The sequence below is a fragment of the Ceratotherium simum genome, chromosome 2 (assembly GCF_057802395.1).
Source record: "Ceratotherium simum simum isolate JZ-2026a chromosome 2, ASM5780239v1, whole genome shotgun sequence".
Lineage (NCBI taxonomy): Eukaryota > Metazoa > Chordata > Mammalia > Perissodactyla > Rhinocerotidae > Ceratotherium > Ceratotherium simum.
The window spans coordinates 53,711,878-53,738,629 of NC_141901.1; the positions used below are offsets into that span (position 1 = coordinate 53,711,878).

The following is a 26,752-nucleotide window of genomic DNA, read 5'->3' on the forward strand; positions in this document are numbered from 1 at the left end:
ACTGAACACATTTCTTAGTCCTGATAATAGATCAGTTCAATTAAGTTCATTTTAGAAGGTGGTGATGCAGGTGGGCTCTAAAGGTTATGCCTATATTGTGAAAGCAAACAATCAAGTATTTAATAGAAGCATTTCTATGTAAACAAAAGAAAAACAAGGTTCATGGTTGGAGCAAGTTGTAAAGCAGTTTCTGAGTTCAGAGGACAGCCAGTTAAGAAGATTTTTAGATGTCAGCGTCAAAGCATCTTTTGCAGTTTAAAATGTCTCTGATGATGTCATTGGGTAATCTCTTAAGTTTATATCAAGTCCATCAGCTTCAGTTTGTAAGGCTTCAGGAAAAAGGGCAGGTTCAGTTTTCAGTGATTTCAAATGAAAATGATGGAAAAAATCAAAAACGTTAGTTTGGACATCTGTAGCCAGATATTTCAGGAGACTAGAAGAAATCAGGATCCAGTCCAGTCAACAGATATAAAACAAAAACCTCAAAAGACAATTAACAAAACTAGGATCTAATATCCACAAATGTATACTATAGTTTTTCCTGAAATATAATTTTTCTTTGTAAAATAACCCTCATTTTTATCAAAGATAGCCAAATTAAAACTAACTAGTTCGCAAAATAAGTCTAGTTCCAATAGAGTTGGCCCAATTATTTACATAAGTACAGCAAGAATAGCAATTGATCACATAGGCTCTTTTAAATCTGCTTTGCTGGAACTTTTTATAAGGAATCTCACATTGAACTTCACAGGCCTCTCAAGGCCAGGAAAGCCAAGCCAAGGATTTTGTCATCAGACTTCGCCTGTAATACCTACAGATTTGGGTGAATTCCTCTCTTCCGAGGTTCCCCCAAAATATTTTGAGGTTCCTTGTACCTGCCAGATAAGTGACATTCTTTACTTATCCTGGTAAGTGCTGCTTGGAACATAAGGTATCAGGCCAATATTTCCACGTGGCTTTATTTCATGAAGTCCAATCTTCATTCCTCAAAAGCTGTATGGTTATATCGCAAATATGATGTTCCAGTCACAACCTTGGTAATATAACCAGTGTTTCCAATTGTGTCCTGTTATAAGGAGAACAGATTCTTATTGAACTTATGCAAATAAGTATATTGCCATGAAAACAACAATACTCACCTACTAAGAGTTTCCAAATCCTGGAGGGATCAGGTAGAGAGAAAAAGATAAATATTTCAATTTTACTTACAAAAGTAGCATTTACCAAATTGCTGTAAGTCATAGCTAGCTCAGGAGAAAAGAGAAAAAGTTTTCCTTAAATCTGAAAAAACAAAACATTAAAAATTCAGCAATACTTCAAATGAAAAATCATAAAAATTATAATCATCCTTATCAGTTCATTCAGTCTTGTGTAATCCATTCTTGATCCCACTCTTTTTGTTAGCGGCTTCATGAAGTCCTCAGTTTCTCCATCGGATTTCTGTAATTTTTTTACCAAGTTCAGTTTTATGATCAGAAAGTTTGTCAGAAACCTGTGTTTCAGTGTAAATGTCTGAGTCCTTTCCATGAATTTTTCTGAAGTTGAAACATTTTTTGCAAAAGCATTAGAGCCAAGAAATAAGTCTGTAAACAACAAGACCTCAAAATGGCAATTGACAAAGAAATTTGGTTAATTTTGTGACATACAACACTTTAAAATAATAATAACCAGAATTATGACTGATAACCAGGACAGATCAGAATTTCAGTAATGTTATACAATTTTAAAACACCTATGTCAATAACATTTGCCCACGTAATACCACCTAAGAAAGTTTATCATCACTTGTCTGACAATGCTTCCCATGTAGTTTAACATACTGAATAAGCCTAACAAGTTTAGTATCTTCCTCCTTATAGGAAGGGAGCAAATTTCTTTGAGAAGTTTCAGGGCCCTTTGAAAATTCCCAAAGAAAAAAAGTAAAAAAAAGACTTTATTTAGATATGAATTTTGGGGAGCTTGTCAAAAATATAAAAAGTTAAAGCAAACAGAGCATTAACAGTCCAAAAAGCCTTAATAGCGAGACCTCAGTCTTTTGAACACAGGAAATTATTTTAACAAAACATAGATTTTCTGTCTTTTAGGTAGACTTACTCAAAGGTAAAGAAAAATCTTTTGTAACCTCTTTATTAAGTTTAAGCAAATTATTCTTTTAAGAGAAATAAGACCAAATTACAATTTTGTATGAGCTTACTTCTGATATTAAAACTCGTTTACTTAATTAAATTTATTTCAATCTTAGCCAACTTGACCATGCAAAAACTCCTTTTCCAGAATTCCTCTTCCACAAACCTTCTATAACTTTCTTTTTACATTCAGAATTTGTCCCATGTCTTTCTTTTCCCTCCTAGTACTTGAGGACAAATTTATCTTTCTTAATCAATCAAACAAAATATTTTCATTCTTTGTATCTTTTTTATACATCTTACTTTCCTTGTACACAGACATATTTTTCTTAATTTTTTAGTAGCTTCAATCACATATACTAATTAGGAATTTTAACGCTTAGAAACCTTAATTTGCAAGTAAAAACTAAGTAAGCAATTATCAACTTTCTTTTACATTAGTATCTTGTGGCTTGGAAAATTTATAAACACTTCATAATTTCTAGAAATATGTTACTTTATAGTACAATCTTTTAATAAAACACAAGACATGTTTACCAATAGACCCAAAACACCTAAAAGGTGTTTTCCTGTAATGAAAAGCCAAAAGTAGACAAATGTACATTTAGCAATTAATGTCTAATATCTTATGTTATTTGGAAATGATGATAGAGAATTTTTATCCTAAAATTTAACAAAACTCTAAAGTTTTAAGTTACCAAAAAGAGTTTGGAAGCTGTAACCACCATAACACATAATTATTGTTTAAAGTTCATCCAACGTTCATCTTTTTCACAACTATTTACTTGTTCCCAATAATTATTTAGATTGCCTATAAGACTTCATAAGACATCAGATAAAATTAGCCATCATTTAAGTTATTATTTTTGTTAACCAGTTCTGTAATAGAAATAACATCAGTTTTTTTCTACAAAATTTCATGTAAATTTCATCACCTCTTATACCTCTAGACATAGTTTTTATCAAGACTTTTATCAATAGGTCTTGGTCTTCTAATTTTGGACAAGGGAAGCATTCCCAGTCAGACATTTTAAAGCATACTCAGGCAAAGTTGATGTAACCTCTTTATATAAAATTAGCTCAAACATTCTAACCTTTATAACCTTATCAACACTTACACTTTTACATGTTCTCAATTCAATTGTAAGCTGAGTCAAGGTCTTAAGGCTAGTCAAATTTTTCCCTTCCTTTTTCTGGCCTCTTCTTAGGTACCAAATAAATAATTATGTGAGAGCTCTCAAAACATTTTTTTTCCCCCAATTTAGAAGTTTTCCCAATTCAAAGGATCCGTCGTCTGGCCATTGACGACTAGGATCTTCATTTGTATATTTATTCCAATAGTGACTCAATCCAATAAGCCTTTTTAAGGAAAGACCCGGAGGTAACTTTCCACACTTAGAATAAATCTTTACCGTGGACACAAGAGGTGTCCCTGGTGAGGGCACAGATGATTTAGCCCCCATGATCCACAGAATTCACTCCCAAAGATATTCAGAGAAAGTAAAGACCTTCATTGCACAGGCGGTAAGGATGGTGTAGTGAAAACAGTATCTTGGTCTCCCACAATAGTGTGGGACGCCTTTAGTCACAGACCCGCTAATCTGTGACACCAGGCAGGTGATACTGGAATGGGATTTTTCCAGCACTAACAAGCAACAAAGGTTAAGATGACAAAAGCCCTTATGGACTGGGCCCTTTATGACAAACTCCCCTGAGAGCTTGGCACAGCCGGACAAAGAGACAGTTCGGAACCCCAGTCTACTCGACTGGCCACCAAGGTGCACTCTGGTAAATGCACCTTCTGTATGGTGGAGACCAAGGAGAATATTCTCACTGGTCACAAAGCCAAGTTTTCTCAGGACACAGAACAAGACAGAGACTACTCTGGGAGGAAAAGGGATCAAGATCAAAACCAAGAGTACTCTACCAAATTTAAACCAAGAGTCACTAAAAGCACAAGAAACTAGTTTCCCAAATATTTTCTCCTGCCAATCTAAATTTAGAAAGAGAAAAAATTCTCACCACTTCCTTCCGCCGGACCCCGCAGATAGAGATTCCGGGAGGCTGACATGGTAAGAAGGCTTACCTTTTGCCGGCTTTCGTCAGGCGTTCCCGTATCTCATCATCTGCAGTAGTCCAGGGAGAAGGCAGGTCTTCCAGCCAGAGAAGGCAACTTGCCAGCAGTGTGGATCCTGCCGACTACGCCAAAACTGTTGGGGGAAGAGGGAGAATCTCCCTCTGCCCTTTTCCTTAAGGTTCTTATGGCTGGCCAAATAATCAACAAGACAGGTTAGCAGGAGAAAATAATACCAAGTTTATTAACATGTATACATGGGAGAAACTCAGAAATGAGCAACTCGTCCCTCTGTCTAAGCTGCTTGCTTAAGTATTGCAGCTAAAGGTGAGGAGTGTGTTGGAGTGGGTAGTGGCCTGGGACTTCAGAGGGCAGGAAGACACTTCTTTTCAGGGTCATCTATAGATAATGTGGTCAGAGAGAGACAGAGTTTTTGATAAAAGAGGCTTGGTGCCTTTCCTATTGTAACCTCTATCCTACATTATCTTTACAGCCATCATGATAACAACTCTTTCTTGAAACAGATCTTTTGTTTTAAATTCTTTAGGCAGTTTGAGAGGGGAAACTCAAATATTCTTTCTGAGTTCTCTGAGTCCTTATTGCCTTCAGCTCGAAATAATCCGCATACCAGAGTGGTGCCTCCTGGGGTAGCTTGCCCTGAGCACCATCACTCCCCTTCCCTTCCCTCTCTCCTGACTGCTCAAGCACTTCCCTAACTACCGTGGAGGGGGGAGGAGAATGTCCACGCTGGCCCTGCATCTTGTGCATGTCTCTACTGTAATGCTTTTCCCTCTGTTTTCTCGTTGTCTGTTCATTCATCTGCCTGCCCTAGCAGACCATTCTAAAGACTAGACAGTGTCTTTTTCATCTTAGTATCTCCAGTGATTGAACAATTCCTTGCACGTAGTAGTAGCTCCATTAAATTTTAGTTTAAAAATGAATAATCTCTTTCCTGCCCTCTTCAAACCCAACCCATTAAGCTAGAATTAATCTTGCCTCTGCTCCTTAGCACTTCCTTGTGTTTTATTTTTAGCAGTTATCACAGTCCAACCTTCATTAGTTCTGTGTGCACATGTGTTATAGCCCCTCCTGGGTTATAAACTAACCGACCAGTAGCACTGGAGTTAATTTTTGTAACCACATTCCACCTCATCCCCACATCCCCTAGAATGATGCCTGTCACAGGAAGATTCTTATAAAATTAAGAGTATGGGCTTTGGGATCAGACTGGCTTTTGCATCTTGGCTTCCTGGCCTGTGTGGCCTTGTCCAGGCATTTTACCTCTAAGCTTTTTTCTCCCTTTTTGGAGAGTGGGGATTGGGATGGTTGATGCCTACTTCAGAGCACTATTGAAGGAGTTAAATGAGCAACTGCGCAGGGTTTGCACTGATTGAGGGCTCAACCCAGGCGGCTGTGATCATTAGAGGTGCTGTATAGTATTTCTCGAACTTGTGTAAAGTTCAGTCTCTTTTAAAGGAGAAAAAGTTTCATAAGATCCCTGAGAACACACATGCAAAAACGCTGACCTAAAGTAAGTTTTTTCTCTGTAAATGGTGTAAAAACTTTTGTAAAGCTTATCATAAAATTGAAATAAAAATTCAAGCAATTCTTGGAGAACTTGCAGAAGCCAAGACTGTGTCTACAGACCCCGGTCTAAGGAGCCTTTGTTTACTAAGTTGACTTGGAGCAGAACCAAAAAAGGGGGAGGCGGGTGGCCACTTCCATGGCCGGCAGTACGGTTTCCCTCCAGAGGGCATTCTTCGTGGTGTTCAGCAGAGATGGAAGCCTTTTGTTCTTCCCAGGGGGTGGGACCAGGGAGGAGGAGCCAAACGGCCAGTGGTTTGTCCCTGGCGACTCTGCTCTAGTGTGGGTCCAGCCTGTGGGTGTGAGCAACCTCCCCCCAGAGCCCTGGAGCCAGCAGCGCCTTGCATAAGACCAAGGGGAGTTGGACTGTGGGCAGAGGCAGAATATTCAGGGAAAACGATGTAACTGAGAAATTTTATATCTCCAGCAGATGAGAAAATCACCAAGGCAAGAGAGGGTCATCCAAGCAGAAAAGAACTATAGCAAATAAATACAAAGATGGACCCTTGTCCTCCCTCCTTCCCTGCCCCAGATCATTCAGGGCTGAGGATCCTTTGAGGTCTGCTGCACAGCTGGCCTCTAGATGCCACTTCTCAACCCCACGCAGCCCAGAACACACTCCTCACCTCTCCTCTCTCCTGGCAGAATCCAGTTTCTGGGAGTCACCCTGGCCACAGACCCAGAGTAGAAACATCTAGAGATTTTCCAACTTGCGTTTCAAAGAGATCTTGAGAGCTCCCTCCCCACCAACAGCATATGGCAGCTTCTCCCACATAGTCAGACAGGCCGAGCCCTCCGTAGTAAACAGACCAACCACTCACCATTTCCCTCTCCCAAAAACCTAAATAAAAGTCTAAATGATCATGACAGCAACTGGCAGACTCATTCTGCAAATGCAAACAGACATCGTTTACATTCGGAATGAATCAGCAGAGGGCAGCGGCCTCTCAGAAGCTCTCTTTTTCTCATTGGAAGCTTGGAATGTTATTTTCCTCCCCACAGGAGATTGTGGAAAGAGTACAGACATTAAGCCAAGCCTAGCACCTAAAATGTTCCCAGCGGCAACTTCCCAGGGGCCTACAGTACCCTTGTCCCACAGCAGCCGAATGTGAAACAGCTCCTCGGGGCTCCCCTTCCCCACAGCTGTCTGATCACCTGTGATGGTGGAGGCAGAAAAGGCTGCATGAGCTACCTCCAGGAGAGTTTTGAAGTAGTGGAAAAACGAGCTCTGTTCTAAATCAGTGTAGTGCACCACGATCAGAACTTAAAAGAAAGAGAAACCCGACTGTTGACCCACAGAGCCCAAGGACCCCAGAATAACTCCCTTTTCTTCTGTCATTTTCTTTTGCCTCTCCTTCCGCCCACCTCCTTCCTCCCTTCCCCACTGTAAATTGGAACAGTTTTCCAGAGGGCAATTTGGTGATGTGTGCCAACGGTCTTACTAAGCCTGACTTCTAGGAATCTATCCCAAGAAAATAATCTGTTTTGTTTTAAATTATAAGTGTTCTCTTTGGAGTGTTATTTATAATACACATAAATGACCCAACATTAAGAGTAAATGATGGTATCTTTGTACAGTAGAATACCATAGTCTTGAAAAATAAATACGGGGAAAAGCTCATGCTATATTGGGAATTTTTTAAAAGCATTTTCCAAAACATTATTTCAGCATATTTCCAATGATATAAAGACAGAGGAAAACAAAAATATGTACAAAAAAAGGACTGGAAAGATACATTGTTGTGTGGTAGGTGTATGCATGATTTTTTCTTCTTTGTATTTTTCAATTTTTCCACAATTAACATGTATTATTCTTTAATCAGGGTATAAAAAGCAATAAATTGTCTCTCTCTGTAAAAGACAGACACATACTTTTACCCATTACACACACTTGTAGAGTAAACTTCTTATCACTTTGCCCCCTGAGAAAAGGCAGAGTTGGAAAGGGCAGATGAACACATGGCAGGTCGTTGACCAATGAAAGATGCCTTGGCAGGGCTGGCTACATCATTTGCAGGGTCCAGTGCAAAACAAAAATGGGGGCCCCTTTGTCAAAAATTAAGAATTTTAAGACAGCAACAGCAGAACGTTAAACCAAGTAGGGCGTCCTTCTAAGTGTGGGGCCCTGAGGGACTGCACAGGCCACATGCCCAGAAAGCCAGCCCTGGTCATTGGCCTGGAGCAGCACACTCTGGCCCAGCAGGTGAGGGTTTGCAGACGGGCATGACGCCCAGAGGAGTTGACAGGAGGTCCCTATGCTTCCTCACCTGTTGCTGAACAGATTTTCATTCTTCATGAGTCTAGCTTCCCAGCAATCAACCTCTGGAACAGTGGCATACTTTATCATATATATGCAAATCAGAAGCCAGCCAAGATTGCTCAAACCCTGGATCATAACCTCTCTTTTTTTTTTTTTTAAGGTGATTGCTTATTTATTCTATTTTAAGGATACCAGAAAGAGGCCAAGCCATCTTTTACCCTGAAATTAATGACAGTCCCTACTGAGAACAGAATGTGGGATTTTTTTAAAAAATCGATTTCTGATTATTTTCTCTCCAGAATCATTAAGAACCCTGATTTGCACAGTACCATGGTCTTTTCATGGCCCAAGACCCTTTTTTTCCCCCAGTCTCTTCTTTTTGGGAGCGGAGAGGAAATTCATTAACAAATTCACTCCAGAGCATTATTCATTCCACCTGTCTCACTCAGAGGTTTTTAATATCAGGAGTTACATTAAATCACCCCTGAGTTGTGATCACATGAATCTAACAAGGTGCACAGAGCAGCATCCCTGCTGATGACCCAGTGAAGGCAAAGTTGGAGGATGCGTGTTGATTCCCCTTGTTTGCGGGGGGAGCAAACTCATTAACTAACCCGTGGATTAAATTATGTGCAAAGCAAATCTCTCCTTTTGCAACCAGTCACAGTGGCTGCCTACTGCAGAAATGCAAACAAATCAGATTCAAACCACAGCCAGACAGCTGCCTGAGCCAGAGCTTGTGAAAAATGGATGCAGAGTTGCTTAGGCAGAAAGGTACACACTAAACTTCTTCTCTAACTTCTCCAGGAGAATTCACCTGAGACCAGGTCAGGGGAGGGATGGGGCAGGGCCCCAGTTCTACTCCTCACCCCAACAGCCAGAAGAACTCCTTTCATTTCCTAAAATGCAGCATGGGGAGCTTTGGCCCTTGGCCAGGCATTCCAAGGCCTTTGAACTTCTCTCTTGACATTTCCTCTTTTTTATCTTGCTGAAACCTGGAACAAAGTTTGAATGTTGGAAAATATTGTGAGGGGCATCTAGTTGCACTCCTCTAACTCTTGCATCCTTTGTAAATCCACACTCAGCATTCATCCAGCCTTTGCTTGAACACCTCCAGGAACAGGGAGCTCACTATCACCAAAGGTAATGCAAAACATTCTGGCGCAGGGCTGACTGTTCTGTTGAGTGGAACTCCCTCTCTTTGGGTAACTTATCTCTATTGAGAGCCTCATTCTACACTTTGGGGACAGATAAAACAAGTATTGTCCCTTTTCCTCATGATGACCTTCCTGATAATTGAAGATGGTGCTGTTATTTCCAATAGCTCTTCTCCTCTTTGGGTGTTATCTACTCCATTTCCCAGTGACCTTGGCCTGTGACAGACTCTTAGAGGCTCCATTTTATTGCTTATAAAGTGGGGATTATAACATCTACTTTTCAGGATTGTCGTTGGGATTAAAAAGAATGAGTGCAAGGGCCGGCCCGGGGGCGCAAGCGGTTAAGTGCGCACGCTCCCCTGTGGCGGCCCGGGGTTCACTGGTTCAGATTCCGGGCACGCACCGACGCACTGCTTGGCAAGCCATGCTGTGGCGGCGTCCCATATAAAGTGGAGGAAGACGGGCACGGATGTGAGCCCAGGGCCAGTCTTCCTCAGCAAAAAAAGAAGAGGATTGGCAGATGTTAGCACAGGGCTGATCTCACAAAAAAAAAAAAAAAAAAAAGAATGAGTGCAAAGTGTCTCACAGGAGCCTAGCACATAGTAGGAGCCTAATAAATAGTAGTGGTTCTAATTATCCTCTTCACCTAGGACAGAAAGAACATTGCTTCTCTGGCCTGACCACAGCAGAGAAACACAGGACTGTTTCCCCCCCTTCATGCTAATGCTATGTATGCTTCTACTCATTTGGCCTAAGGAGTATCATCTTTTGGGGCAGCCAGACCACAGGTTGCTTACTTACATAAACCTTACATCAACCAAACTCTTAGGTCTTTTTGCTTTAAACCTATCGTGCAACTAGAGGTGGTTGTGAAATGGGAAGATGCCTGTCAAGTACACACAGTAAGAGATCAAAAAAAGTAAGCAGCTGTGAGCTGTTACCAGTTGACAAATATTGTCCAGGAGGAGGAGGCGATGCCGGAAGTGAGGAGACTTGCTGTGGATCGCCTGCAGATTCCGTTGACCCTTTCTTCCTCTCAGCCATCTCTCCATCATCTCTTGCTGGCTTCATACCAAAGTCCTTCCTGCAGCTGTTCCACTCTTCTTTCTCCCCAGGCTCTGAACTGCTTCCCAGCCCCTCACCCTCAACAGGCCACTTGCCTATTACTTTCCCAACAAGACTGGGATTCTTTTTTGTGTGTGCGAGGAAGATTAGCCCTGAGCTAACATCTGTTGCCAATCCTCCTCTTTTTGCTGAGGAAGATTGGCCCTTGGCTAACATCTGTGCCCATCTTCCTCTGCTTTATATGGGACGCCACCACAGCATGGCTTGACAAGCGGTGCGTAGTTCTGTGCCCGGGATCCGAACCTGCGGACCCCGGGCTGCCAAAGCAGACCGCGCGAACTTAACCACTACGCCACCAGGCAGGCCCCAAGACTGGGATACTTTTTAATGACAACTCTATCCATTTTCACTCCGTGTCTTCGTCCCCTCGCTCCAAGCTCTGAGAAGCCTTGTCCCTTCTCCTCCTTCCACTTCTGTCCTCATCCTAAGCGGGCTCATCCCCTCGCTGTTCTCTTTCTCAGTTACACCTTCAACCTCTGCCCGGGCTTATACCTATTACCCTCTGGGGAAAAAAAAAAATGTTTCCCTTGCCCTAAAAATTCCTTCTCTCATCGGCTAATTAACATAATAACGAGATACCACTTCACACCCATCAAGCTGGCAACAATCACTGCGTGTGATAACACTGAGGAGACTGAGGAATAGAGTAGGCACTCACTTTGGGAAGTCTTGTGGCCGTGCCTAATAAAACTGAGGCTGTATACACTCATGATGCACCAGTTCTTCCACTTCTAGGGGTCTGTCCAGTGACTGTCCCACATGGGCACAAGAGACATGAGCAAGGGTGTCCCTGCAGCACTGTTTCTAACAGCGAGAATGGAAGCAACCAGCAGTGGGGGAAAGGATTTGGCTTCTTAGTACAATGGTAGTAAAAAACAATGAACCAGAGCTCTATTATCATCATGGGCAGTCTCGAAAATAATGCTGAGATTTTTAAAAATTGCATAAATGTATTTATAGAAGATACTTTTATGGGAATTTAAAAACATACAAAATAATTCTACAAACCACATTGGTACAGATATATTCAATAAACATATTTTTTAAACGCGTGGGAATACTAACTTAAACATGGTGATTACTCGTGGTGGGGGAGAGAGGAGAGGTTAAAGTGGGGAGGGGGTTAGCTGTATCTGTAAGCTTAGATGTCTTTTTTTAAAAGAAAGAGAGAAAGATCTATAGCAAGCATCATAAATATTAACATTTTAAGTCTGAGTGGTGATTCATGGTTGCCAATTATATTTTTTCTGTACATTCAAAATATTTCATAATTAACAATACATTAAAAAAAATCATCTTCCAACTCTGATTCTCTTTCTCCCCTGACTCCTGCCCTCCCCATCTGCCTGTTGTTTATCAAGTTTCTCCTGTGGAGTAGCTGTTGTTGCACTGCCTCCCCTCCCCTCACTGACTTGTGTGCTCCACTGCAGATGCCCTCCAGACATCTAAAGCTCTTTCCCTCATCTTCCTGACCTCTCTGCATGTTTGAGACTCCTGGCTGCCTCCTCCTTCTTGGACTTCTCTCCTCTCTCGGATTTAGAGATGAGAACTCTTCCTAGTTCTCCTCAGTCTCTCTCCTTCACTGGCTCCTCATCATTCCCCCAGCCCCTGAATATACATCCATGCTTCCTTGAACCTCAAACCTCTTTTTACATTTATGCTTTCTCCTTCCACAAGCTCACCCACTTCCATGCAGTTACTACAGTGAAGGGGTCAAGAGCCTGACCTTTGGTACAAGAGCCAGACAGACTTCGGTATAATTTCTGGCTCTGCTACTTTCTAGGTATGGGGAAAGAAGAAATTTTCCTCTACCCTTCCTCTACCCATTGACATAAGACAGATTAACAGGAGAAAATCAAATTTAATTTCATACATACAGGAACCCCACATACATGAGAGAGTCAGAGACCCCACATACATGAGAGGTTCAGAGACAGAAAGGCAAAATGAGGTATTTATGCCATCTTGAGCCAAGGAATGGGACAGGGGCTGGGGCTTCAGAGGGGAGGAGGGTAATTCACAGGAAGATAAGAAGAGCAGATATTCAGTAATTAGACGTTTGCCCTATCATACAGATAGGTCATAAAGTTATTTCTGGTAATAAGTCTCATTATAGCCAAGCCCCTCAATTTAAATTCCCTAAGGGAGAGGTAAAAGTTTCTCTTGAGCCCACAGGGTCTCAATTGCTTTTAGCTCAAAATACTACACATGCCAAAGTGGCACATCTTGGGGTGGCCTGCCCTGAACCCTATCACTAGGTATGTAACATTGGACAAATTATGTATTTAAACCTCAGTTTTCTCATCTGTAAAATGGAGATAACAGTCCTAATCTGTAGGGTTGTTGTAAGGATTAAATGAGACAGTGCATTTACTGTTAACTCAATAAATGTGATTGTTCACACAGCTTCCACATATTTACCTTTACTCCAAAGATCTCCCTCAGCAATATGGCCCTGATTGGGTTTACTTGGCTGTTATTTCCCTATACACCCTTAGAGGCAATTTATATTCTCACAAAACTAACCTAGTAGCTATTTCCTGGCTATGCATGTGCCTAACCACTTCCACAGCTTTGCTTGTGCTAGTCCTTCCTCCTGGAACACCCTTTCAGTCCAGTCCTTCCTCTAAGGCCCACCTCAAATACTACCACTTTATGGAGCCTCTTCAAATCTCTCATTGGAGTATGACCGCTTCCTCCTTGAAATTCTCAGGAAGTGCCCTTCTCTTAAGGAACTTACCTTAAACTACTCAGGTAGTCTTAGGCAGTAGAGGGAAATGCATGCCTGCTTTATCATCCCATCCTTAACCACCTCCTCTTTCCCCTAGCCCAATTGAGTTGTCAGCCCCTGAGGCACAGGAGTCATCACTGTGTCCTACTCAACCCCCAGCGCAAAGCCTGGCTCTCATTAAATATTTGTTAGTGGGACCAGTTGTTCCGAGGGGTAAGTACTGGGTCCAGTGGGTGCAAAGGGCTCAGTAAACAGTGCTGCTGTTTATTATTTCTGTGCAGTGGCAGGGCCCAGAGGTGAGTGCCCTGCAGAAGCTGCAGCCCAAGGCAAAGGTGAATTCATGGTGAATCTAGTGAGTCTAGGCCCCAGGTGATGCAAGGCTGGCAACAAGGTCCTGTTCCCAGGAGACTTGCAAAGAAAACTGTGTGCAAAAGAAAAAAACCTTGCCTGGGTTCTGGCTCTCTGGCTTCTGACCTTCAGATGTATTTCTACACTCAGGAAAGGAGCAGCTGCTTCGGGGAGAGCTTACTAGGTGAAAAACCTAGTGTCTGGGGCACTCGCCTATCAAGCTCATGGAGAAGATGCTTGGAAGGAGAGGACAACCCCTGGACAGTCAACATCCTCCTTTTTCCCTTTGTGCCTTCCTGCCTTTTCATCTCCCTATTTTCTTCAAACATGCATTGAGCCAGAGCACTGAAGCCGTAAAGAGGAAGTTACTGTCCCTTCACAGTCTAGTCTGGGGAGATGGGTCCATTAACAAGTGATGACAGACAGTGAGACAAATGACACAGTGCTGGAGCTGGGATAGACTCTTGGACAAGGAGGTCAATTGGGATTCTCCTGCAATGGTCCAGTTGAGAGGTCATAGAGGTCATGACAACGGTGGCAGTGATGTGGAGAGGAGCCCTCACGGGCGTCCCTCCACCTCAGGCTGAGGAGCCTCCCGAAGTTGCTCTATCCCCCACCCAGGGCAAGGCTGGGGTAGAAGGGCCTCCTGTCACATAACCTCTACCACATTGTAATGTAATTGCCTATTTATTCATTTCTTTATCCCACCAGTCCACAAGCTGTGAAGACAAGTCAATGTCTGTCTTATTCACTGTTGTGAATAAGCACATAGTAAATACTTCATCAATATTCATTAAATTTTTAATTAATCAATTGTCTGTCCCAGTTGGCTTTGACATTGAAGTGTTCCCACAGATTCTGCCTCTCTCATGGGCTCCATTCAGACTTCAGTGTCTCTCGGTGGCCTTCCCTGATTCGGACCTGTGTCTCACCCCTGATTTTCTTCCTGCTCCATGAACTAGGCATCAGGCTCTCTACACTGTCATGCGTTCTCACTTTGCAGTCTGAACACCATTTTTGGCTTTGTATTTTCTGCCTGCTGATGACCAGTCACAGAGGTTTAATCCCACAATGGGGGACAGGTAAGACAGACTTCATATCCCCTATTTGAGTCTGAGATATCTACAGTTTCCTTTTGTTTGTAATAATCAACTCCTCTAATTATGTCTTTTCATTTGGACAACATCCCTTTGCTCCTTCTTGCCAGGCCGGCTCCTCAGCCTGTCCCATTCGTTAGCTGCTGGAAACCCAGCACGGACACGAGACGGTCTATGCTAAGTATTAGATGAGAAATGCGAGCAGCTGGCATTTGTGTAGCTTTATGATTTATACATTACATACATTATCTTCACATACATTATCTCATTTAGTCATCACACCACACCTGTGAGGGAGATATTACTATTGTTCCTATCTTACAGATGAGGAAACTGAGATCACATAGGCAGAAAGGAGCTGAAGTACAACTTGAACCTTGGATGTCTGCTCCGAGCCCTTCCACTGCACTGCCTTCAGCAAGAGGGTGAGCCAGGCTGATACATTCCAGACCATGAATCAATAAGAGTGTTGAGCTGCCTCACTTGCCCTCATTAAAAACCCACAGAACATATATCCCAATTTATGGCTGATAATTTGTCTGCAATTCACAGGCTTTCAAATGAATACTGAAGTTAGGTTTACATGAGATTACTCCCACCTCAATTTAAAATCCAGAGATACAACTAACATTTCTTCTATGTCTCCCCTTACCTACTCAATTATTAAACTAGTGTTTCTAGTTTACATCTTTAAAGCTTCCTCTAGATATCTAAGCAACATCCAACAGTAAAAAATATCTCACCTCAATCAGGACTAATGAGGGCTGGGAAGGACAGAGAGATGACAAGAAGGGAATTTGCTAGGTCATAATCTGGAATCAGAGAAATCCACATCTATATGTGTTTACTTCCCCTGTGCCAGCAGGGAAAAATGCTTGAGAATCCAGGTCACTGGGTAGAGATTCCAGAGGGTAGAACCTACTGCATCTTCAGCCACTGCCAACATAAGACATGCACCTGCTTCACAAGCCACTGAGCACACTGATCACACCACGTGCAGAAGGCCCTAGACACGGGTCCAGTGAGTTAGAAAATACTTGTATGACTTGAGGGACTAGACCAGACAATTTTAAGCCCTCTTCCATCTTAAAATAGGCTATGCTTCTGGTCTGTAGAATACTCTGCCATGCTCTTTATGACTCCAATAAATGTAGCTGGCATGTATGCTAACTTTAAATCTTTCAAAGCCCTTTCACTCTTGTACTGTTCTAGCCTAGAGTGGACAGCCAATTAGAAACAGCGACAGAGGGCCAGCCCCGTGGCTTAGCGGTTAAGTGCGTGCGCTCCGTTGCTGGCGGCCCGGGTTCGGATCCTGGGCGCGCACCGATGCACAGCTTCTCCAGCCATGCTGAAGCCGCGTCCCACATACAGCAACTAGAAGGATGTGCAGCTGTGACATAGAGCTGTCTACTGGGGCTTTGGGGGGAAAAAATAAATAAATAAAATCTTTAAAAAAAAAAAAAAAAGAGCGACAGAGAGTTCTCAGAGTGGACCCAATGGCTACAGGGAGAATTGACAGGTGACAGTGAGAGAGGGGAGAGAAGAAACACTAAGCAGAAAGGCATAATAGCCACATTCTACACAGCATAATTGGTTCTGAAGGCATCATGGCATAGCAGCACAGTATAGTAATTGATGTTGATAATAACTGAGTCATCAAGAGAGGTTAAATCATAGATATGTCACTGTGAGCCGGTCACTCAACTGATTTACAAAATATTTGTTGGACGTGCAGTATGCTCCTAACTCTGGATCCCAAGGATAGAAAGATGGATAAGACATGGTCCCTGCCCTCAAACAGCTCTCTGCACTTCAGTCTCTTCAATTGTAAAACGAGGGAGCCAAACTCAATGATTCCTAAGACTCCTTCCTGGAGATGCTAAAAGCTTGACTCTCGACAATCCTATGAGATGGTAATCCAGGTAACATAACCCTGTTTTGCAAATGAGCAAACTGAGGCTCAGAAGGGTTAGCATCTGGCTCAAGGTCACAGACTTAATGAGGAGCAGAGCCAGGACACTCAGCCACACAGACCAATCACAATGAAATAGAAATGTCTTCTTACTCCCACTCCTGTGCTCTTCCCACACTATCTTCCTTCCTCGGAAAGGGCAATCAGAATAGATGGAGAACAACTCGTGCATTTGACAACTGCATGGATGTACAGGTCTGGAATACAATATTCAGCAGCTACAAAACAAAAATCACGTGCAATTCGACAGTAACAAACATCTGTGAGAACAAGTGCAACCAAAACGGCATTGAAGGATCTGTCAAAATGAACATGTTGCAAGATCAATTTAAAAAGTCAATAGTGATGGCTACTAGGGACATATGCTGAACAACTAAAATATGTTTGAGAGAAAATGCGGTAGAAGGAAAAAGGCAGCTTGGGACCACTACGTTTAAAAAAAAAAAAAAAAAAGAAAGAGACAAACTCCCAAACGGAAAACCAAACACACACATCACTGCTGGTAGAGTTGGTTCAGGCACAGAGAAAGGGTGGATGCTACCACACACTCTGCTTTCTTCCCTGATGGCTGGCGCAGGATGCCTGTCAACCCCATTGTTACTGACAATGTAGAGATCTATGGTGGGAAATGTGCCATGTCTTCCTACAGACAATGTACAAATGGAGAGGCAAGGCAGCTGAAGAGCCACTGGATCAAGACAGATGGTTTATAACACCAAACAGAGATGGCCACTAGCATACTGTCCAATATAAGACAGCATGAGTCATAGCCCTGGGAATGAGCACTGATTGAGAACTGTTATTGTTCTGGATGCTCTGATAGATATTTTATAAACACTAGCTCACCTATTCCTCACAACAAGTCTCTAGGGTAGGTGATATTCAGTGAATCTCAGAGAACTGATTTGCCCAGGTTTACATGGCTAGAGAGTGGCAGAGCAAAGATTTGAACTCAGCCTGAGTTCAGAGCTCCAGCTCTCTCCACTCCTCCACACAGCCTCCAAGACATAGACAAGGCTCCGAAACATTAGCTGTGTGGCTTTAGACAAATCATTTTAATCTCTATAATCCTTAGGTTCCTGAGACTTGTCTATCTCATGGAATTGTTGTAAAGAGCAAAGGAGATAAAATGCATGAGCATTTTGCTACCTGAAAAGACTTCTGCAATCATGGTAGTATTAATAACAATAACAATAATAATATTTATTAAGCATCTACTGTGTGCCAGGTCCTGGGCTTACTGCTTTACAGGGATTATTCATTTAATTCTCACAACAATCTGTGAAATCGGTACTATCACCCACATTGTATAGATGAAGAAACTGAGGCTCACAGGGGTGAAGTTACTTGCTAGCAAGTGGCAGGGCTGGGGTGGGAGCAGGTGTAACTACTCCAGAACACATGCTGTGAGCCAGCTGCTGAACAACAAAGGTCTTCCCACTACCTCTCCTGTGGTTTTATTGCCTTCTTCCCCTGTGGCCACAGGGCTTAGATGTGCTGGCCTAGTTTGAGACTTTCCCCTTAGATGCTGGAGTTAGAAATCGTCACTGTGGGAAGGCCAGCACGTTCTGCAGTTGAAAGGAGAATGCTTTCAGTTTTTACCTGTAGCTTGTCTTTGTCTAATTGAATTGAAAAATGACACCAAGAACATTTACTGCTTGCTGGCAACATGCCACTCCTGAGTTAGGAGCTGAGTTAGAAGACACATATGCCCAGAGTTCCAAGGTTCACAGTCTAATGGGGGAACACAAATACAAGTACTTACTAAGCCCCATCTATGAGCCAGGCTCTGTGTTAGGCCCTGGGGCACAAAGATGAGCAAGACACAACACACTGTGATACAGGCTCCAACTGGGATGTGCACAGGGTAAATTGGAGCCCGAGGGAAAGGCGCCTGATCCTGTAGGGTGGGAGTGGAAATGGTCAGAAAAGCCTCCCAAAGGAAGTGGGGTTTCAGAGCTACATACTTATTGTCTGCACCGCTCAAGAGTTTGCATATATTGTTTCTAATTCTCACAGCAACAATACTATTGGGCAAATATTATTATTATTTTACAGACAAGGTAACTTGCTCAAGGTATCATAGCAGTAAGTGGCAGAGCCAGACTCCAATCCCAGAAGCTCTAACTCGAAGCTTGCCAGAGTCTAAAGTTGGTGCTCTTTCTAATATGTCAGGTTGCCTCAGAGAACACTGTGCTACAAGCTATGATGGAGAAAGAAACAACACACCATGAATGAACAGACCAGGAAAGGGTAACTGACCAGGCCATCTAGAAGGTGTCATGGAGGAGGTGTGATTTGAGTGAGCCACGGTAGAATGATTCAAGACAGGCCTGCACAGGTTCTTTCATTATTCTAGTGAGTCCTTGGGGTCATGTGCAGGGAGGAACATTCTAAAGGGTCAAGGCTATCTGCCCAGCAGTCCAGGGGATGGGGTGATTTTTTTGGTGGGGAGGTAAGGTGAAGATGAATCGTCATCTTTGAGTTGTAGGAAACAGAAATCCACTCATACTAACTTGAGCAAAAAGAAAAAGAAAGAAAAGCAAACAAACAAGAAAAGGGAGTATTTATTTTAAGGATTCAGGTATTTTGTAGAACTCAAGAACTAGAAATGTATTGTGACCACAGAAGGGATGGTCAGAGAAAGGACATGCACACTGGCCAGGATCAGCTGCCCTCTCACTCCTGCCTCTGCTTCTGTCTGGTGTCTGCCTCGTCCCTTTCCCTCTGCAAGTCTGGCTTTCGCTGCCTCCCAATACTAGGGCACAAGATGCTTCCAAAGACTTTCTCAGATATGACATCTTTGATCTGCAATTCTAAATCCCCACGAGAGAGAATCTGATTTGTTCCCCTTGGGCCAAACAGCTATGGCCAGGGAGTAAGGGTGTCCATTCTCAGAGAAGGTGGAGTTTGGGCTGGGCAGACCCCCAGAGGTCACGCCAGAGTATTCTGGAGAGGTGTACAACTCTAGATATTGTCAGAACCCATGTTCTGGAGAGAGGGGGCTGACAGGTCTTTTTCCTACTTTCTCACTCTGCCCTTTAATACATTGGCTTCCACATTTATCATTCTTCTATGGAGTTATTAAATCCATAAATAAAGATTTAATCTTTTAAGCTCTGCATTGTGAGAGCAGAAGTTAAAGAGCAGGCAGAGGAGAGCTTATCAGCCTTGGTGGCTGGGGTAGTAAAGGAGGAAGCTTCCAGCCTGCTGGGGCAGAGGGACCAGGAGAGGCTGCAGCTGCTGACAAGGGCTAAGGGCAGAGGGGCAGCCCCTGCCCTCTGGCGGAACAGAAAAGCCCTCCTGGACCAGAGACCACTCTGCCAAGGCAGCTACAGAGAGGCCGGATAGCAGGTCCTAAAGAGACCTATCCTGAAGGCTGGAAGAAATACCAAGACGGTCTCAACAGCTCTCCAAATGAGCATGTTTTGACTTAAACCAGGTAAAGAAATGGGAAGCAGTGGAAGGGGCGCCTATACAAGGAGAGGGATTGAGAAGGGATCCAGAAAATCTGAGACTGGAAGAGGAAGAAAAGGGTAAGGGCTCTGGTTCTTTTTAGCTCAGAGCCCTGTCCCAGAGGAAGCAATGACAGCTGAATCAACAACTTCATTCCTTACAACTCTGCCCTCTCCCTCTCCACCATCCAGGGCTCGGACAACATTGGCTGGGTTTCTTGATGAAAATGACAAGATGAGCGCTTTGGTTTCTCTGGCGGGCAGACACAAAGACCAGCTCCAGGGAGGAGAGGATATTGAGAACAAAGAGGAAAGGTTGGAAGGTAGAGCACCAAACTCCGGGGACCGGAGTCTGGGTGAACCCCTCCCGCTTCTTGATGCTATTCTGCATCTCCATCCCAGCTGTTTACTGTCTTAGGGCCAGGAGTTGGGGCAGATGTGGAACTTCTTTCTGGGCTTTTAGCTCTCTTTCCCATTAGGGCCTCTGCTTTCCACTGTCTTTTGTTCAACGCAAACCAGAGGTCCTACCTGTTTCTGCCAAGTGATGGGTTGTGGAGGGTATGCGAAGGAGTGGGGAGGCGTGGTTTGGATGGTAGGATTCAGCTACCGAGGCTCTCTCCTTGAGCAGCAGATAACTTAGTTTAATGAATTTGGACAGTTCACTGGATCTGCCCACACAGTTCCACTCACCTTTCAAAACGGTTCCAAAATAGCACTAGCTATTGTACAGGAGCCAAAAAGGAAAAAAGCAAAAAGTAATAAATGACAAGGCCCCAGAGATTTCTTCCCTTTCAGAAAAGTCTGAGTGAACTTTTCCAAAGAAATTTTAAGCCCAGCAAAACAAGGCTGCTTTTCCCTTTCTCATTAAGGAATCAGTCAAAGAAAGATGCTACAGAGATAGGCACACACGCGTGAGGCAGAAGGAGCCGGTTCTTATACTCTGCTCTTGGCACTGATGTCATTTACACAACACAGTCTCAGAGCTATTCTCCTCAGGATCGTCAAAAAGCCATTCCTGATGTCTGGTGCTGTATCAAGATAACTCTGTAGACAGAGCCCACCCTCTAGTAGCTTTTGGTCAGACACTGACAGCATCACACTAGGAAGGAGATAAGCGTCCCCCATGTGCTCGCAGGCACACACAAGGCTGCACTGCTGCCCCTCGTGGCCTGGACCCCTCTCTCCAGGCCTCCACTGAGAGCTCCCTCCCCCCTCCACACCCCTCCGTGTGCACCGTGCGCTGGAGCCAGATGTTCCGTGGGCAGACCCTGCTGTGGGCTGACAGGCAGTGATTACTGTTGCCAGCCCCACATTAGCAGAGAATTGAATGGGAGAGAGCCCCCACCCGCCTCAGGCTCCCTACAATAGCGCCTTTGTGAGGTGCCTCACTGCCTTTCTTTTCCCCTTCCTCACCAACCTACGTCAGGAGCCGCTCTGCCTGAGGAGAGAAGAAAAGAAGACAAAAGGAGGATCACAGGGCCCTGACTGATCCACCCTATCCTGGGGAGGGGAGGAGGGGTGTATTCTGGGGAGAAGACCATGTTCCTTTCCTGTCCCCCACTGGGGCAAATAACCAGAAGGACTTCCAGAGCTGCCTGTGGTCAACTTCCCTATAAAAGCCGTGGATCTAGTCCATCAGACAGCCCTGTTTGGGAGTGCTGAGCATGGAGATGAGGCTGGGGTGGGGCCTGGTACAGAGCTCATAGATTCCTAGAGGCTGAAGTCCAAAACCCAGGTTTTCGTCTTCCTGTCCCTTCTCCCTTCCCCAGACTGCTTTCTGTAATTCCAAACCAGAGGCCAGAGTACTGGGCAGGAAAGGGTTAAGTTTCCAGGACTATTGGACAGACTTCTGCCAGGTTCCAGGACTGGGTGGGTAGGCTGGGGTGAGGAGGGTGGAGAGAGGGATGTCTTGGGAAACTGGTAAGACTAACATCTGGGACATGGTCTTTGCCCCTCCTCCTCACCCAAACCGCAGACGCTGTGGCAGCAGGAAAATCAAAGCGGTTCAGACCAAGCACTATTGTGCAAGCCGGCCTTGGGGGCCAATCCGATGCTGGAGATGAGAGTGGGGTTCGGGATTGGGGGCAGAGTCCACTTCAGAGGTGAGACTTAAAGTTCTTACTAAAAACACATGTCTTCAGGGCTCTGGTTTCCACACTAGACTTCAATGCGACTAAAATCCATTTTCTGGTTCAAAACCTCTGAGAATTGGAATTGGAAGCTCTGCCCCTGGGCCCCAGTCTCGCAGCCAGAGGCACAGTGCCATTGGTGGTTCTGGGAGGGCTGCTGCAGATGACGGTGGGTGTGGAGGGAGGCCTTTCGCCCAGCCTCCTAAAGTGTCGGGATTCTGCCGCCTCACCAGGCGCCTCAGCAGGCGCCTCACAGTAAAATCGGTAACTAAAGAAGTCCCCTCTCCCTCAGCAAAGAGAGCCCATCCAAGTCCCTTAATGTGACCTAAGGAGTGGAGATGGGGTAGAGGAAGAAAATGGAGGGTCATGGGGAGAAATTTGATCTGAGGGCTACTCCAAACAAACACAGGCGAGGAGCAGTGGATTTTCCTTTTAATGCAAAATGTTGCAATACAAAATGATGTGGAGAAAGTCCCATTCTTTAGGGCGCTGAAGGGAGAAGGGAGAGAGGCAGAGTTGAAAGTCTCTTTCTCCTAGTCCTCTCTCTCTCCAACTCACACTGAGGCAAGAAATATTCTGTTGCCTGTTCACTGGGGTTGCCCCCATAGGAGGGTCAGAGCTCTGGGTCTGGGTCCTCTTTGACTGGCCTGAAATTTGTTGACGTGGGGCGGGAGAGAGGGAGTGAACAGTCAGGGTTTTCTTTCTTTTAGCTGGAAAAGGATTACTCAAGATCTGGAGTCCCATATGAAATGAAGGGGTTATGAGAATTTGGCTTCCACTGGCTAAAAAGACAGGATTTGAACCACTACTTGCTCACATTTGGATGAGGAACAGGAAATTTAGTGAGCATATAAATGTATGGAGGTGGAAGAGATACAAAAACCAAGGCTAGCTCCTTAAACTTCTTCCTCTTTCTTCCTCATGTCCAGCTTATAGACAATCTGGTAGCCATCATCCCAGGCATAGAGCTGGCGCTCTCGGGGGTTATAGCGGAGGCTGGCATGGGCACCATATCGGCGGGGGAAATAAGGGAGTGCTGCCTTTTCAGGGGTCAGGGTGCCACTGGCATCAAAGGAGCACTGGATGCGGGCCCGACTGGCAGGGCGGGTGTTATAGACAACGTATAGGGTCCCACAGATGACAAAGGCAGCCTCAGCATTCTCTCTGGGACATGGTGTGTCCCACTGTTGCTCTGTGTCCAGTGTCTGAGGGTCTAACTTGGCCAGACACAAGTGCCTGTCATCCTCCCGGGTGGCATAGACAGCCCAAAGGCCCTCCTCATCAGCTGCCAGGTCAATGTACGTGTCTGCTGTCAGCCCGTACGGGGGGATCAAACCCTCTGCTGGGAATACTGAACTGTCCACCACCGTTCGGTTTGCCAGGTGGAATTTGATGAGCTGCAAGGTGTTCTCCAACTCACTACCCCCTCCAGGTCCTCCAGGAGGCCTCCGGGCATAATAAAGAAAGCCACCATATACCAGCTGCCCCGTGCCCACCCAGGGGAAAGGCACCCGGACTCGGGAAGCTTTCCGGGCAGCCATGGCAAGGGTGAAGTCACGCAGCCTTGGGAAGACAAAGGCTGTGTCATTCTGTGTCCCATCTAACACGTAGATCTTCTCTGTTGGCCCCATTGGATCCTTGGTCCATAGACCAGCTGGGCCACCAAACCGCTTCAGGATCTTCATTGATCTCACCTGAGAGATTGTGTAGCCACAGTCTGGTGGGGAAGGAGAAAAGCACAGGACAAAGAAATACAGGCAAGAGTTAGAGCCCATCTCAGGACCCTCCCGGGTGGGCCATTTGGAGAATAGTGGGCATTTGCCCAGTGGATGCTTCCACTCTTAATGAAGGATTGGGAGAAAGGGTACCACAGAGGCCTGGGTCCCCAGAATCTTTCCTTAATGGAACTGTCTTGACAGAGATTCCCCTAAAATAGATTCCAGAAGATAGAACCAAGGTGGACTGGGACAAGGAGAAAAACGGAACAAACTGAGGAAGACTACAAGTTCTGAGAGTGTTAGGGGTCTGCTCTCAGACTGCTTACCTGTCACCATATCATACTTCTCATTTCTTCTGCCCTTGCCTTTGGTCCCAGGGCCTCCGCTCACCTTCTCCTCAACCTCTACACAGGGTAGAGCTGGGTTCTGGGTCTCCAGATAGTCCACCTCCCGCTCCAGACGGTCCACTCTCCCCGAGATGGTGTCAGCCTCAGTTCTGAGTGCCTCCCGCTCCTTCTCAGCCACCTCCAGCAGCGGCAGCATCTTGTTCTTGAAGTCCCGGAGCTCAGCAGCGTGCCGACTGCTCTGGTCCTGGCACTGGGCCAGCCTTTCCTGAAGGGATGGGGGAGTGGGAGGGAGGGCTGCTGGGTTACAACTCCCAGGCAGGGAGAGGCCCAACCAGGGAGTCAGGAATGGGAAAAAGCACAAACTCAGCCAGGCATCAACATCCCCTTCAACCCCCACAGAAAGGAAACCAGATGGTCAGAGATGCTAAGTGTGCAAGGAGCCCAGCTCAGATTCACCTAAGTCCCTACCCCGACTTCCTGTCCTCCAGCCTGTGTTCTCTGTGAGCAGTGCCACTGGTCATCTGAGCTCTAGGGCAGTCTAAGTCCATGAGAGAGGGAAAGGGTCTGTGCTCCATTATACAATTCCCCTCTTGGGAATTAAGATGCTACAGACTTCAAACCGTTAAAAAGGCAGAAAGTCGCAGATTCCCTGGGAACTTCCAACTTTAACAGAATTATCATCTTGTCCTGAGCTACATCCCCACAATCCTAGCTCTCATCTCCACGCTGTCCCCTTTTCCCATCTACTCCCAGGGGTAAAGCACAAGGTCTATTCGCTTTAGAATTGCTCTATGTATGTGGGGAAAGAGGAGGGCTTGCAACTTTAAGGATCCTCTTATTCAAGATGGAGTTTTCTGTAGGTTCTTACATAGCTCTATCTCGTCATCCCTAGATCCCCGACAAACTGGGTGAATCCACATGTGGAATCCTTCCAGCCTGGGCTAGAAGAGAAAGGAGTCGCTCACCTCTAAGGCAGCTAGTCGGCGTTCCATGTATTCCACAAGGTGGTGCTGCTGTCCTTGAAGGGGTCCCGACCACGACAAAAGGAACAAGATGAGAAGAGGAGTGCAGGGCCCCATGGCAGCGGGAGAGTGGGGCCAGAGGAGAACGAGTGTGCAGTAGTGTGCAGTCGGCCTCTTCCACTCAAGCCCGTGAGTTAGCTTTGGAGGCGGGGTGGGGGCGGTGCCTCCTCTCTTTCTGGATCTCTGGGTCTCTCTCACTACTCTGGAATGCTTTCAGTCACTTTACAGCCCCCACCCCCTCCTTTCCGCCTGGATTGATCAAACACAGATGGCCCTATTGCAGAGCAGCCAGAAGCCTTAACCACCTCCTGCCTAGGCTGTAGCCTCCCCAGGAGAGGGAAGGAGATGGAAACCCTAGGACAGAGGCCTTCTGGGCAGTCACCCAGGAAAACGAGCTAGCAGCAGGAGGCAGAGGCCCCAGAGAAAACTCAGCAAACTGTATTCCCATGTGTTAGAATGCTTCCAGTGCTGACTTCTTAGCAAATATCCTTCATTAATCCTTCGCCTTTCCAGCAATAATAGCATGTTTGTTTGTTTGTTTGTTTTTGCCTTGTTCAGTGGAAGCTAGAAGCGGTGGAGATGAGGTTTGAGGGGAAGAGGTGGGAAAAAAAGGCGACAGTGGCCATGTCTGTACGCCTTTCTTCTATAGCTCATTAGCGCCATCTTGTGCTAAGCACCTGGTGTCACTTTAGGATTAATAGGGAAACCAAGGCTTGGACTTTATTCACCTCATGTGGAAAATTCTCCACCAAGCAAGCCAGATTGAATTTTCAGGGGTTTTCATCATTAGAATGCAGATTTCCCCATAGACTACCCAATTACGTAAGGGGCTATCCAAATTTCTCTCTGATTTAGCCTAAGGAAGAAAATATAACTGAGATAAAAACAATTAAAAACAAAAAAACAAAAACAAGTTATTGAGAAGTTAGTAAATTCTTGATTACCTGGCAGTGAGATTGACAGCAGAGCCTTTCTATATGGCGTCCCTCTGTCTGAAAGCTTCTAGGTATACTCTCTTACCAAAAACTGGGGTGTGTTCACCAAGTTCACACTAATTTTACATTCGTTTATGCAAAAAATCTAAAAAATATATATGTTGCAGTCTAAATCAATAAATGTATTCTGACTCCCCTACTAATGGGAGAGAACAAATTACTGATCATTTCTCTTGGTTATGGTCCAAAAGGGTGTTTCTAAATATTTCTCATTTCTGTACCCCAACTATGACTGCAGGAGCCCAAAATGAATTAACGGCCAATGTAGGGTAGTTCTGGCCTGAAACACGTGTCAAAAGAAGTCAAACAATTACCGAATTTATTCAGAGATTAATCTAGAGAAATCTCTAATTCTTTAGCAGGAGAAATTTCATTCACTTTAGAATCAAGAGAAATCTGATCAGAAGTGCTCCTTCTCTAAAAAGGACTAGGCTTCTAACAGTGCAGCTTGAAAGGAGGGAAAAATGGCGTCTTCTTGTGACTATTTTCATTCTGCTACGTTAGATGTTTGGTGGAACATGGTGAAAATAAACTTTAATCAGCTGGTGTCAGAAGTTTCTGCCTCTTTCAAAGGGCCAGATCCAGGTGATCTTAAGTTAGGGCCCTGGACAC

General features: G+C 44.8%; 1 protein-coding gene and 1 long non-coding RNA gene across 2 annotated transcripts; both read right to left on the reverse strand.

Annotated features, from left to right (window-relative positions):
* Positions 1 to 1,266: 1,266 nt before the first annotated feature.
* On the reverse strand, positions 1,267 to 4,324 carry LOC147918014 (uncharacterized). The gene is made up of 3 exons (XR_015555553.1): positions 4,213 to 4,324; positions 1,456 to 1,535; positions 1,267 to 1,281 (listed from the first exon to the last, which is right to left on the reverse strand). It is a non-coding gene; the product is annotated as an uncharacterized LOC147918014 (long non-coding RNA).
* An 18,148-nt stretch (positions 4,325 to 22,472) lies between these two features.
* Positions 22,473 to 26,050, reverse strand: OLFML3 (olfactomedin like 3). The gene is made up of 3 exons (XM_004420643.3): positions 25,089 to 26,050; positions 24,103 to 24,388; positions 22,473 to 23,775 (listed from the first exon to the last, which is right to left on the reverse strand). The coding sequence occupies exons 1-3, from the start codon at positions 25,200 to 25,202 to the stop codon at positions 22,955 to 22,957; spliced, it is 1,221 nt and encodes a 406-aa protein (XP_004420700.1). The 5' UTR covers positions 25,203 to 26,050; the 3' UTR covers positions 22,473 to 22,954.
* Positions 26,051 to 26,752: the final 702 nt, after the last annotated feature.